The 14,885-nt window shown below is 35.4% G+C and overlaps 1 protein-coding gene across 1 annotated transcript; it reads right to left on the reverse strand.

The window, feature by feature from the left end:
- Window positions 1–343: 343 nt before the first annotated feature.
- On the reverse strand, window positions 344–8,823 carry LOC147504716 (diacylglycerol kinase 5-like). Its single transcript, XM_086557496.1, has 12 exons — window positions 8,440–8,823; window positions 8,249–8,371; window positions 8,030–8,158; window positions 7,485–7,570; window positions 6,246–6,369; window positions 5,880–5,928; window positions 4,490–4,572; window positions 3,330–3,397; window positions 2,735–2,809; window positions 1,711–1,798; window positions 1,410–1,526; window positions 344–924 (listed from the first exon to the last, which is right to left on the reverse strand). Exons 1-12 carry the CDS (start codon window positions 8,629–8,631, stop codon window positions 598–600), a joined length of 1,461 nt encoding a protein of 486 aa, XP_086413622.1. The 5' UTR covers window positions 8,632–8,823; the 3' UTR covers window positions 344–597.
- Window positions 8,824–14,885: the final 6,062 nt, after the last annotated feature.

Genomic DNA, 14,885 nt, shown 5'->3' on the forward strand with positions numbered 1-14,885 from the left:
GAGCATATAGTCTTATCTTTTAAAACATCTCTTTAAATTGAATCAGTTACAATGTGAATTTTCAATGTTATCTACTTTTTGGGGAAAAAAAAATAAATAGAAAAAAATGATAGATAGATCCATGCAGAATTTAAGATTTTTGTTAAAATCAGCCATTTGTCGTGGATTAAGTAAATTATAAGGGAAATAATCAGAATATTGTAATATCGTTTGGGAGCACAAAGACAGTTCGAGAACCAATGTGCAAAAATCTTTATAATATATATTTTTTTTGCTGGAAAAAATATCTTTACATTTCATGCTATGAATCCACAAACAGTTTCCCGGTAGGGCATTCAGTGGATTTATCGAGGTCAATTACTGTTATATATACCTAAACAGTAAACATGTACAAGAGTAAATGTTATATACCATGAACAACAAAGATTAAACCTCGGAAGGGATTAATGAAACTAAAGTTGGGATAAAGTATAAACCCAAAGAGTTAACAAACTTGCCGATAAAAAATAGTTGGGATAACATAACTGTAAACTTAAACTAGAAATGGTAAAAATGAGCATGTCTGCACAGCGTAGAAAAGGGAAGGTGTTGAAGAGGTCAAGAGAGTTTTGTAATGTCAACCTCGAAGGGTATTTTGAATGTATCAGCTGCACCAAATTTTCTCCTCTCTTCCCAATCTTCACGAGATTCTTCTTCAGAACTATAATCTTCCTCATCTTGCGGACTACGTGGAGTCGAGGGATCATTTACACTTCTGGATCTACAATCTTTAGTGGCGAGCATGTTGACTTGACCACGGTGAGATATTTCAACTACAACAGTATCATCATCAACAGGTAATGGCTGTTTCCAAGGTTCCCCATCAATTCTCACGTATGTATGATCAGCAGCTCCTTTGTGAAACTCAAAGCAGATGCCATGTGCCTAAACAAGGATTATAATGTTTAATAGTTTGTTTATGAATGTAAATTTTGTTCAAGTTGGTTTATGATAATGAATGCTTAGCAATATTGACTGCAGATTTGTCCCCAACCTTGAAAGTAAAAGGCAGGGTTTGGCTAATACAAACTATCAAAGTTGGTGAAACTAGTGTCTAGAGCGGGGGGGTTAGAACTTAGAAGATCATGTCCACTTTCCTGAGGTACACAAAACAGTTTTAGAGGCATACGGACCCACCATCGCAAGAAGAAGCAGTCCTTTTGGAAATCTGACCATCAACTCATCAAGTTTGTATCTCCTTGAGAGTTAACAACAATATGACAACTGAATCTACTAAGAAACAAAATCTTCTCACAGTGAAACCATTTGAACGTGTGCTTCCACCTCCATAATTTATGCGCATAAAGGAAGAAAACTGCAGTTTTAAATCAAGTCGCAATTAGCATTACGAACAAAATAACAAGTCTAACCTGTGCAAGACGAGTCCCATGTCCTTTCGGAGCATACAAAACAAGTCCGTGCCACGCATCCTTAAAACCAACAACCTCAAGGAAGCCATCATCTACAAATGGTGCTGTCAAGTCTCTCTATAGAATACAGCATCAAATGAAAATTCGTAAAAGATTCATAAGCAAAAAATTCTTGATAAACAAATTGCAAAGGAAGCTGTTCACCTGTTCAACTATAAGTAGGTACCACCAGTTTTTGTACTCATCTAATATTCTAACCGGAAACAGATAAAGATATTGCAATAGAATAATCAGAACTCACATCTCGTGTCTTCCTCTTGTTTGGTGTGCCCCAAGGATTTAGTCCACCAGAAAAACTAGGCAAGTTTAGACAGACAATTGATCGGATGCTGTATGATGAAAAAAAAAAATTAATTAGCAAGACTACTCATTAATTAAAACCCATAATAAAAAAAATTAGGTATTTTAAGTAGCAGAGTGATTTTAGAGAATGTAACTTTTCTCACTTTATATAGCATATATGAATCCACAAAGAAAACCAACGAAAGCAACACAGGTTTTGGTAGCAAAAAGGACGAATTTCGTCTAGTGTTTCTTAGGATCGTGTGACGCTCCGTTCATTTACAGAAAGGAACTTTAAGTGGAAAGCGGAATCTGGAGTTCTATTTATTTCTTCAGTCTTGACTGTTGTAACAGTCGACTGAACGAAAGATCAACAGTTTTGATAAAAGAAGATGCAATCGTAAAAAACTAAACTTTTGATGACCCATCTAGAAGATTGTTGTTTATCCACCATTGAAATACATCGCTTCTTACTAAAAAGTCCTCCACATAGTTGCTAGTTTTATAGTATATTCTGAATACCTGGTAGCTGCAGAAGAGTTTCCACTGAACATATTACAAATTAAACTCTAAAGTGCCCATAAAATGAGTAGAACAAAGATGAAACATCATAGATGCAACGTAGAGGTTTAATCAGAAAGCAAATTGCGAGATCCGGTCAAGCAAAAGTTTGAAAAGGATTTATATGCGCTTACATGCTGTACAATATAGGTCTCTATTTGTTTCCATAAAATCACCCCTCTGAATCTCTGATGAGTTAATACTTAATAGAACTAGGTTGTGTGGTACATGATATATAAATTTACCAAAATCTTATACGGGTGCAAGAAAACATATGAAAAGAAAGTCTATATCATAAAAAGGACTACAGCATAATACTAATGTGTGCACTGCCCAAAATATGAGTTGAGGAATCGAATTGTGAGTGAAGAAGAAAATATAGCAACTGGAATTACAAGAAGTATACATAAAAGCACCATTACCTGCGAGGTATGTGCAGATCTTCCCACTGACCATGTCTTTTCATGATCTTGACCCTTGCAAGTTGAGCTATGTTCCTGAGCAAGAAGTAAATAATTTAAATAAATAACACATTTTTTTTTATCAGTAGTTTAAATAAGTAACACATTGCAATTAAACAGTATAAAAAGTCTATACATTGTGATAACTATAATCTAAGGTTAGGACCTAAGAAAAATTCCCTTGTGCCCATTGTTAATTTTTGTTTCGGTTGGAGCTCCACTTGGCACAACAAAGTTTCTCATACACACTTCATATGACCTGGGAAAATCAGGATTATGCAATCTTTCCCACATTTCCTAATGTGTGCAAATCCTTGGCCAGATCTGACCTGATTTGTTCAATCGATATTGTATAGTTAAGAAATATCAAGTAGTTGCAAATACTCTTGTTTCATTTCGTAAAATACCTTATTTTCTAGTGAAGATATAAAGAAGGACTTGGGCAACCTTAAGTCTGAGCACCGAGTACTCAGGCAGATGCTTAAGACAATAAAAACATACTAAATATGTGCTCTCTGGACATTTGATCATAACAGCTATCCCTTGAAATGCTCACCTTGATGGAGGATGCAAAAGAGGAGCCCAAAACCATCCTTGTTTCCATACAAGCTTTGCGTAAGTACTCTGATCAAGTAAAAAGTATAAGTACCACCATTTTCATTTTGATGGTTGACCCCTAAATAAAGAAAAAAGTAAAAGAAAAAGAAAAGGAAGGCTTTCGTATAATTTACCACAAATTAGAATTAGGACTTTAAGATCCAATCCAGTATAGCATTAAATAGTTTGTAGTGAATGCTATTATCTATTTCAAAGTCAAAAGTCCAGGTTGGATTCCAAAATGATGCCAAGGAAGTATACCACATCAATATTGAACTAGAGAATTAAACCTATTCACGTAAAACGAAAACCTGTCAGGAACAACCATGCCGCCTACACCAAGACTCGCATATTGGATAGACCAACAAGCAAATGGATAGTTCTTAGACAAGGAATGGCGTTCATATTTTCATACAACACTGAACAGTTGTGACCATAATCCAGATCAATGAGTTGGCTTTTCATTGTTGGGAATTCGGGACAGTCTAGAGATTAATTTCAACTTGTTTAAAGCCACCACATTTATATGCATAAGATGGAAGTAAGAGGACATTCTCGACCAATAGGGGAAAGGTGGAATAATTTATTTAGAAAGATGATCGCAGAAATTAGTATTGTATGTTCAGTCTCACAAAACGTTTGGAAGAAGCGGTCCCTATTCACTACATCCTCTATGTATGATAATGTATGTTCCACACATGCAACATGAGGTACATACGGTTGATATTCTTCGTAATAGCTTTTATTTCTTTTTCCCAAAAGGTGTGCCGAGGACACTATGATTGAGCTATCATTTCCTTTCCTCCACCAACCAAGATATTCATCTATGCGAATAAAAAGAAAAAGCATTATAGCTAATTTATTGCAATCTTTGATTGTTTGGAATCTAATCGGTTGAGCTACAGTTCCACTTTCATCAAGTATATACACCTCAATAAATTGTTTCCTATCAATCAAACACCATAAGATCAAGATTCCACTTCATTAACAATCTAAAGAACTACTCTAGTTTTTTTTTTTCATGTTTATGAATTACAATTTGTAGTCCCAAATAACAAGGAAAAATATAATCATCATAAAGGTTGACATCTTAGTCCAAGTAGAATAATAAATCAATACCTGATTAACCAACTGATTCTTGAATTTTTCTGGATGCAACTTTCTCTCCGAATGAAATGCATATGATACTTGAGCATCCATACCTGCGAAGGTAAGAACAATACTTGTTTGTTCAGTTATACCTTACTACAGTTGAATTGCATATTTACTTAATATTTCCCAACACAGAATATGCTATGTGTGACTATGATGCACGGATACAGATACATATATCGATACGGTGACACCAGTATGGGATACGATACGACTTTTCTTAAATATTAGGATACGGGTCGGCCTATGGGTACGGCTAATTAATAGGAATATTTTAAAATATATGTGTATTTTGAAAATTCTCTTAGTAGTTCTTTGAGTAAAGTAAGTCAGGAACATGTGAAAAACTATTATAACACATGTCAAAGTCAATACAGCTTGAAGCCTCAAGAAACAGTATACATTTCAATGGAGCAGAACTATCGGATCGGGTCTATTTCAGGGATTCTCAGGGATTCCAGCTGGAATCCATTTAGAGAAGTTCAATCTCTTTCGAGAAAGAAGAGAGATTTGGAAATTTTGGTCATTCTAGTAGTGAAAGAATTTTGTTAAATCTCCTCTGCCAACCTCTCTCTCAAAATTTATTGGGATTCATTTTTATTTTATTTTATTTTGGGTGAGGGACAAATATCCTAAAAGTATCCAGTACCCGTATTGGTATCGTACCCGACTAATACGGGTGCAATGACATTTTAGGAGTATCCGTGCATCATAGCTGTGTGATCTATTATTTTGTTATTCCAGTATTAACATCAGATGATTTAGAACACATGAAACTTCACGAGTTAAACTCAAGCTTGTTAAAGTATCTTGATACTCTGAGATGGAATGGTTTTTCCCTCTCTTTCTCTCTCTCTCTCTATATTTTTTTGTCCATGCATGTAATTTTCTTTGTACTTTAACCATAACTGTGCCCTATCCCAAATGTCTAGTAGTGGCTGAGGGAATCCTGTATATCTGTTCAATCTGTCCAGAGCTATCCATCCAGTTCTTTAGTCAAGGATTTTCAAATTTTCAAATCGTAAACAAATCTGTAAAGTTTGTTCTTCTTCAAATTGTGATCCTTTGCAAAAGACAACAATTTGATGTGCCCACACAAAATATATAAACAGGTAAAAACATATATTTCAAAGTACATAAAAGTAAAGCAATGATAGATATCAAGATTTAATAATTTTCATGAAAAACATTGCTATATAGTGCTTCCGTAAGCCTGTAAAGCACTTTTTTTCCCTAGGTGCCATTTTATTTATCAGTGTGCGCGCATATTCTCAAATAGTGAAATAACTACTGAGATCATAGAAGCTTAACAAAGATAAGAATCATCTTAGAAATGTGTGCAAAAGAAAACAGTTACCCATGCTGAAGTAGTTCCAGAACCCCCCACGAAATGTGTGGCAACCTTCCTACAATCAACAAAAAATATGCATATGAGCACGGGTACAATTCAACATTTACATGAGAAAGGGTTTTTTTTTTCATATTTGATTTATCTCATATCTTCCGAATTAGTGCTATGAAAAGTCACAGTATATTTTAACACAGTATATTTTAATATCGGGAGAGGAACAACAAAAAACAGAGATAAGACGATCTGTCATGTTACTCATTTGCATTATTTTTTTTCATCTTATTCATTTGCTCTTTAAGTTTAGGCAAGCATGCTGTACAAGTGAATGTCAGACTTGAATCAAGAGGTACAGAATTTAGGGGAGTGTATTACCATGTTCTGTGAGTCTGTCTGTGAGACACGGTGAAATGCATGTAAAGAATGTGGTAAATCTGGAACTTCAATTGGGTCACAAGAACCTTCTTTGGGTGATTTCATCCTCATAAGAATGTGCCAGCTGAAATACATCTTTAAGTTAGTAATAGAATAAAAGTTTTACAAAAAAAAACAAATAGAATTGGAAGGCCTATTGAGTATTCCTAGGAATCTCCCAGCATTACATTCTTGGAGTAGAAGAAGTTGATAGCAGAGATCAAAGCAGCAATGACTATGCTAGTATGCTCATACTAAAAGAATTTGTGCTTGCACACAGAAGTACAAAACCACTAGTACCCGCCAATCTCATAAATTATAGTTCCACCTTGCAAAAAGTAAAGGACTACGTGGATAGATTTACAATATCTTAAAAAATGAGAGAGAATATTAATTGACAGGTCAAAAGACCTGTGGGAGTGATCCTGGTCAAGGAAGGCTAAGACGGTGCCTCACATATGGGTAGCAAGACGGCACTTACGACCCTTTTGACATGTAACTTTAGAATCTAAGCTATTACGTAGACTGGATTTGGATTTTTACGTGATTTAAAGTTCCAGACAAGATAAGACTTGAGCTCGGATACATATTATGGTGAAGATTAGATGGTGAGCAAAAACATTGATCAAGAAGTTGGCCAAATTCCTGATAAAGCAGAACCATTGTGGAAGTGGTCAGAATAATAATCTTCGACACATTTCTCATGTTCTTAACTCTTTAAAGATGACTTATATGTCTTCATGCTTTGATTACTTTAATTCTTTATTTGAGTATCAGCTTTATTTCACTCTCTCGCAACCTATATCAAATGTTTTGCTGGTCAATTAGTTAAGTACCCTAAAGAGCTAGGTAAAAATAAAGGCTATGTATCGACATAAAACTAAGCACTCAAAGACTGTTCTAGAAGCCATAGCATTTGAGTTGTGCACATTGATGGAGCCTCCAATAAGATTTCAGAATAAAGTTTTAAACTAAACAATAGGAGAGGAGTCAACTCTAGGTGACACTGTCAAGAAAAGTGAACTCGAACCATCAATTAGAAATTTCAAAAGTATGCAAAAGCCATAATAATATGAAGAGAAAAGCCATAGCAGTTTCTTTTTTCCAGTGTCATGTGCACAATTTTTTTAATGTGTGATACGTTGAAAAGATTCTTACTAAATGAAACATTGAACCATACAAAAATACAAAATGGCGTACCTGTCTATCTTAATTTCTTTAGCTGTCAATACTTGATCCAAGAACAACTTCACAGATTGATGATCAGTACCAGGGTTCCTCTTTCCCTGCAAATCAAAAGTGGATCTCATTTCTCATTTTCAAATTCATGTCTTTCGAACCATATAAAAAGTTCTTATCCACTTGCATCTATATACTAAAAAATTGGATCCTCAAAAACGTGCCGTTAGACATGTATACTCAGATCCTCAAAACGCAGTGTCAGAAATGCAAGTGTTGTCAAACAACACGCGCCTTGATGACTATATGTTACTCCATGTGAAGAAAATACACTTCATTGACCCACATTATTGTAGGAAGAACAAGGTTAGAAGTAAGCTTTAGTGGCTATGAGAAAAAGAAAATGTGACAACAAAAATGATATATATGAGAGTTCCCAGGTGAAATCTTAATAAAAATTAAGATTGGTGAGTGGAGACATAGACATTGTTGAGAAATTTCAATTTTAAATAAAGTCATACCAGTTCTATTTATAATAATGCAAAATCAATTCTTCAGTGTCCTACCCAGCCAAAAGAAAAAGGGAGGTTGTTTCCAGTACCCAAGGGTACTGTTGCAATTGGAGGTGGCTGAGAGAGCTTGAGATCGGAAACAACTCCAAGTAGCCAACCAGCTGTACCATCGCCACCTGCAACCTAAACAAGTAAGTAATAAATGTTAAAAATATTAGCAGAATAATTTACAATATAATGCAGCCTAGTTAGAACATTGGAATCTGAACTCACAATTAATCTCAATCTATTGTATGTTTCGTGGGCAATGTTATCTCCACTGAACTTTAGCTTTTCTAGAGTGACATAAATTTTGTGAAGCACTTTATCAGGAGCCTCTTCCCCCAAGTCAAAAACCTGGAATTCAACACAAAGGAATAACAAGTAATTAATATATACAATGTTAATGACCTCACATATTATACCTGATTCTTATTGAGGATAGAGCGATATGTTTTCAGTAACTCCCCGCCCAATTGACCGCCACTTCTGGAGTTTATAAACACTAATACGGGGCAAGTTGGTACATAAGAAACTTGTTCAACCTCCGGTTCTGCTACAAGTATGTAATTAGGAATGTAAAATTCCTTTAGAAACTGTTTGTTACTATCACCCATCACTACGTCCAACAAAAGTAACAACAATCTTCGATCAATCTAAATCAAACCATGCAGTAACAAACAAGTCAAATACTCGTAACTTAGTTAACCTCTTTATAAACAAGATTAAGTACAAGTTTATTTATACTATTTTTTCGTTTTTCGTGTGTTAGTTGGGAGTACGTAAATTTTGAAAAAAAATAGAAGCCCGAACACCACATGTTCTAACTATTGCGTTCTCATTGGTTGTGGCTTTGGTGGAGCCCAGGAAATGGTAATCTCGAAGAAGATCTATGATTGGTTTTCGTCAAAAGACGCGCTTACGGCGATTGAAAACGTGTGAAATATTCTTATGCTTACGTTTTGTCTCATTTGTCCAAAAAATATTCTCTCTTTAACTACTTATTTTCTTTAATTAATGAGGATAGCGTGGTTCAATGTGACGGCGCCAACTCTCGATGTTTCACCTGTCTGGGTGGTGTGTAAACCGAAAAGCTAGGGTGCGCAGGGCTGTGAACCACATATTTTTTAATTTTTGACGGGGTGTTTAAGTTTTGAGAAAAAAAAACACTGAACAATAAGTGAGAGTAAAAATGTCAATACGACAAGTGAGAGTAAAAACATAAATGTTCCATAAACAAAAAAGAGTTGTGCTTTAATGGCAGAAACCAAAAAGTCAGAAAACATACAAAAAAGAGTTGTGCTTGAATCGTTTGAGGTCGAATTAATAAGTTTGAGGTCGGATCATACCTCATTTCAATAAACCGAATTCACTTATCAAAAACAAAAATAGTATGATATATGAGGTCGGATGCCATTAGATATATGAGGTCGGATGATATATCTAATGACAAGTACACTACAATGTCATTTGTTGTTGGATACTTAATTATATGCTATATATAGTAGTTTAATAATAGTATGCTACATATAGTAATTTAATTTTAGTATGCTATATCTAGCAGTTTAATAGTGTTATGCTATATTTAGTAATTTAATATGCGTATGCTACATGTAGTAGTTTAATAGGAGTATGCTACAAGCAAAATGAATAGTTAAGGGTAAGGAAGTAACAACACATCTTCTCTCCCTCTAACATTTAGAATGGCGCGAACTAAACTTTTTCCTCTCACTAAAATCCGTTCAACTTGAGAACTCTTGCCTCCATTTCTCGTAGTGTACTTTGATCTTCAACAATTATAAGTATGAGGTTAGTTGATTTCTCTTTTGGCTCCTCCTCTTTTTCATGTCTAGGTAATATTTCACAATTGAATAGTGTATGATTTAATGTCAAATGAAGTTGACATTGAATCAAATGAAGTTGACATTGAAATTTTTCAAAGTGGTATATGGTTTGAACACCATAGTTATTTGGTTTTGACCATTATACTATTCAAGCATTTATGTTTTTTTTTTTTACTATTACCACTGTGATTACTTCGTAGAGTAAGAAAACGAGTGAATATAAAAGTGCACTTATTTCATGTAGCAATCCGATGATGAATCACTTCTCTGATGACGAATAAGATTGGCTTCGAAATTCCTGTTTTGATAGTTTTACATATGAGGATAGTGATTTTGTGGATGTCACATCTATAGGGGAGGGTGAAAATGTTGAAATTCATGAGAACAGTGATAGAGACAGTGATGAGTGTGAGGCTAGTAGAGTTTTCGAAGCAGACAAAACAACATTCTATTCTATGCAGTTCAAGACGACTGAGGAGGCTTTTGCAATTTACAATCAATATGCAAAGTTAGTCGGTTTTACTGTTCGTAAAGATACTTATAGAATGCGTAAAGATGGTGTTCGTGTTAAGCGGAGATTTCTATGCTCAGCTGCTGGTGAACGAAATGTAAACAGGGTGACACCCAGAAAACGCGACATCGAATCCAGAGAGTCGAAGGCCATCAGTAGGTTTAAATGTAAAGCCCGCTTTGAAGTTGGTTATGATTTTGAATCAAATTTGTGGGTTGTAAAGGATTTTATTGGGGAACACACACATCCACTTGTACCAGATCTGAGCTCGATGTTCTTAAGATCACATAGAAATGTAAGTGAAGAAGATTTGCAATTTGCTACGAGCCTAGTTGATGTTGGTATTCGTAAATGCAAGGTGATGGATGTTTTTTGTACATAGAAATTTGGAGGTTTCTCAAGTGTTAGTTTTTTGAAGAAAGACTTGTATAATCATATGGGGCTTGATATGAGAAATCGATGTATTGATGGTGACGCCAACACACTGCTGGCTTTCATGGATAACAAGGTGAAGGGAGACCCTTTATTTCATTAAAATTATAACTTAAATGAGGGTGGGCAGCTGGTTAGACTGTTTTGGGCAAATTCCACCTCACGTGCGGACTATAGTTGCTTTGGAGATGTATTGTTGTTTGATTCAACATACAAGAACAACCAGTACATGATGCCGATTGTTGTGTTTGCTGGAATGAACAACCGTCGACAAATAATAGCGTTTGGTTTTGCATTGTTGACGAGTAAGTGTGTGGAGTCTTACAAGTGGGTATTGAAATCTTTAGTTGGCGCGATGTATGGCAAACACCCTAAGTCAGTGATCACTGATGGTGACCCGGCGATATGCGAGGTTGTGAGATCTACTCTCCTAAATTCGAAACACCGCTTGTGTTGTTGGCACATTATGAAAAATTGCCTAAAAAATATCCACATCCTTGGATTTTCAAAAGATTTATGTTCTATTATGTTTATGAAGTGCTCGTCCAATGAGTTCAAAGAAAGGTGGGAAACACTCGTGAAGAAATTCCAAGTCAGTAATAACAAATGGGTGAACATGATATACAAGAAAAATGAGATGTGGGCAGAATCATATCTCCATGGTGAGTTATGCACCCAACGTTGTGAGAGTTAAACTCCGTAATCCGGCTTCATGTGAAAGTTGGAATGCAATTGTTTGAGCTGTTTGGAAAAATGGAAGTGGTAGTTGCAAATATCCGGCATCGAGAGCACGAGGAAGAGGTGATGACGAAAGTAACCAAACCAGTCCGATTATGCAAATCAGGCTACATCTATATATACGCGAGCCGCTTTTGATTGTTTGAAGAAGCAATTAAAGGACGAAGTGATGTACACTATAGACGGTAAAAAAGATGTGGGTGACAATATTTGTGTGTACACCATGAGTCGCCATTTGAATAGGCAAAAAAAGTCGACTGTGAGATACAATATTGTATTGCAGGATGCTAACTGTTCATGTGGGCTATTTGAGTCGTCTGGATTTCCATGTAGACATATCATTTCAGTTTACAAACATGAAGACGTTGGTGTGATACCTCAGGGCTGCTTTTTAAGGAGATGGACACGGGATGCTAAATCGTTTGTTCGATTAGGAGAACCCAACTTTTCTGACCGAGTGGCCTCTGTTATACGTTTCAGTGATCTTACAACCAAATGTAGGCAGATATGTTCGTGGGCCTCCCAAACAGCGGAAAACACTGAAGCTTTCAAAGTTTTTTTAGCTTCTTTTTCTACAAAGAACCGAACTCCATCTGCTTCTGAAGGCAGTTGACATGCTCCTTTTGAGATGCCTAACAGTCCAATGGAAAATCCAATAACCGATGAAACTTCACCAGCTTATGAAGGTAGCCCACATGTTCCTTTTGAGATGCCTTTTACTCCGCCTAAAACCACACATTGGCAATCGGTTAATGATCCCCCACATGCAAAATCCAAAGGCCGACAGTGATATGCATGTTACATGTATTTCTGGTAAAGGATAATAGAAAACTCAGGATGGCTATATTCTTAAAAAGAAACCAGTAACAGGTATTTTGGTAAATTATATTAGACTCAGGGTGTCTATATTCTCAAAAGTTACCTGTAACAAGTAACTTCTGAAGAATATAGCCATCCTGAGTCTAATATACTTTACCAGAAGTACATGTTACTGGGATCTTCTAAGAACGGCTAACTTCTTGTTAAATTATAAGAAGATACTAGTTACAGGTATTTCTGGTAAATGATATATTACTCAGGATGACTATATTCTTAAGAAGTTACTTGTAATTACTAGTATCTTCTAATAATATATTTTGAATTTCCAATACCTGTTAAAACTGACATGCTAACAATTGGTGTACCATTTGGATGAATGAAGGGAAAGTTATTGCTTTGACAAGTTGCCTAGAAAACCTAGAAAGAGGAATAATTCTAGAAATGAATTAAAAGATATATAAGGCTTGATTCCAAACCTTAAAGGATTTGGATACGATCTCTCATTAGGAATATTTTAAAATATGTGTATTATAAAAAAAGAGGATAAAAAAAATTCTCTTAGGCTGAGTCCAATGGTGCATCCACCCTCCATTTCCATTCCACCAAAAAACAGTGTTTTGAGGATGGGGAGTCACGACTTTTGATGCCACGGTAGTTAAGAAAGTGAGGGAATGTGGTGGGATTGTTTTTGGGAACACTAATTTGGATGAGTTTGGTATAGGGAGTTCCACTGAATGTTTCGGTTTTCAGGTAAGAGGTTTGAGTTTTATTGGTTTAAGTTTAGTTTGTTTTGATTTTTGTGTTTTTAGCTTTGAATTAGCTGTGGAAACAATTAGAGATTGTACTCCAAATATATATATATATATATATATATATATAGAATCCCGCTCCCAAACGGATGTACGTATATGGACTTGGCAAAAAATAAAGAATATCACGTGAGAAAGAAAAAAAAAAAAAAAAAAAACCCATCGCACTACATTTTAAAACCCCATAAATGAAAAGAGAAAAAAAAGGAAATAACCAAAAAGATAATAATATATCCTATATTTCCTCAACTCCTACGTGACCCTCTTTCCCACTCTTTTCTCTCCCTCCAATTTTCTCTCTTTTCCCTCACGTCCTCTCCTGGTTCTCTCACGTCCATTTTATTTATTTTTTTTCTTCACAGCCTTTAAAAAAAAAAAAAAACTTCTTGTTACTTGCCGAAGTTCTTTGAATAACTTGAAGAGTTGCCAAGAACTTGGCATGTTACTACCGCTTTTACACCTTTTTACTAAATTAGTTTTTTGGCTGACTTATTTCAATTGTAAGTATCTATAAACTTTATAGTTATTTTTTTTTGTGTTCTCTTTACACGTAATATTTGGCGCTACATTGTGCCAAGTTCAAATAACATAGTCATTAACCGTTAATTTTCTTTTGACCTGTGAACACTGTGACATACAACTGATTTCACAAAACTAATATCACGGTCATATCATATTCAATAATTTGAATAGAGGATGGTCATATCATATTCCGCCATATAAATTTCACGTAAAAATAGACTATGTGCAGTTCTATTTTGTGCTTTAATTGTTTGTAAGCTTCTGATATTGATGTTGATGTTGGTAGAATTTTGTCAGAGGATATTGAAATGGAGAATGAAGATTTTGATATGGAGACTATTAGTGTGCCTGTGGAATGTGTTGAGATTTACTGTCCTGAAGTCCCACATGATCTCAAGCCTAAAAAGGGTCAAGAGTTTGAATCACTTGATGCTGTTAAGAATTTTTACAATGCATATGCAAAAGTAGCTGGGTTTAGTATTCGAAGTTGGTCTCAGAGAAAAACGAATGATGAAATTGTAAGGAAGGAGTATGTCTGTTTTAAAGAAGGAAAAAGTACAGTGATAGCAGACATTGCGGCAAAAAGGCGTCGGGGCATTATAAAAGAATACTGTAAAGCAAGAATTGCAGTGGTGAAGTTAAATTCTGGTCTGTTTGCAGTTAGTGTATTCTTTGAAGGGCATACTCACTCGTTGTCAACCCCTAGTAGAGTACAATTTCTAAGATCTCATCGTGGTGTTTCTAATGCCCAAAAGTGCTTAACACAACAGTTTGACATGGTAAATATACCGCAGCATCAACAATTTAGCCTTCTTAGAGTGCAATCTGGAGGGATAGAACATATCGGTTTCATGCAAAAAGATTTAAACAATAAGAAAAGGGATAGGCGCAAGAAGAAGAAGGGCCATGATGGAGATATGTTTCATGAGTATATGAAATTGGAGCATGGAAAGAATCATTCTTTCACTTATAAAATTGAGGCAGATGATGAACATAGAATTCCTCATTGTTTTTGGGCAGATGCGACCTCTAGACGAGCATACTAGTTTTATGGTGATGTTGTCATCTTTGATACTACGTACAATACCAATCGGTATGGGTTGATACTTGCACCATTATTCGGGGTTAATAATCACGGTCAGACCGTTCTTTTTGCTTGCTCTTTTCTCTGTGATGAGACTACGGAATCTTTTGTT

Source organism: Coptis chinensis, chromosome 4, assembly GCF_015680905.1.
Source record: "Coptis chinensis isolate HL-2020 chromosome 4, ASM1568090v1, whole genome shotgun sequence".
In the NCBI taxonomy this organism is placed as follows: domain Eukaryota; kingdom Viridiplantae; phylum Streptophyta; class Magnoliopsida; order Ranunculales; family Ranunculaceae; genus Coptis; species Coptis chinensis.

What these genes read in the sequence shown, in the direction of transcription:
- LOC147504716 (XM_086557496.1), bottom strand. Translation starts at nt 8,631, where the DNA reads ATGGGTGATAGTAACAAACAGTTTCTAAAGGAATTTTACATTCCTAAT. An exon ending in TCCCTTTTTCTTTTGGCTGG is followed by an intron (nt 7,571 to 8,029) that starts GTAGGACACTGA and finishes TTTGATTTGCAG; the next exon opens with GGAAAGAGGAACCCTGGTAC. An exon ending in CTGGAACTACTTCAGCATGG is followed by an intron (nt 4,573 to 5,879) that starts GTAACTGTTTTC and finishes TTACCTTCGCAG; the next exon opens with GTATGGATGCTCAAGTATCA.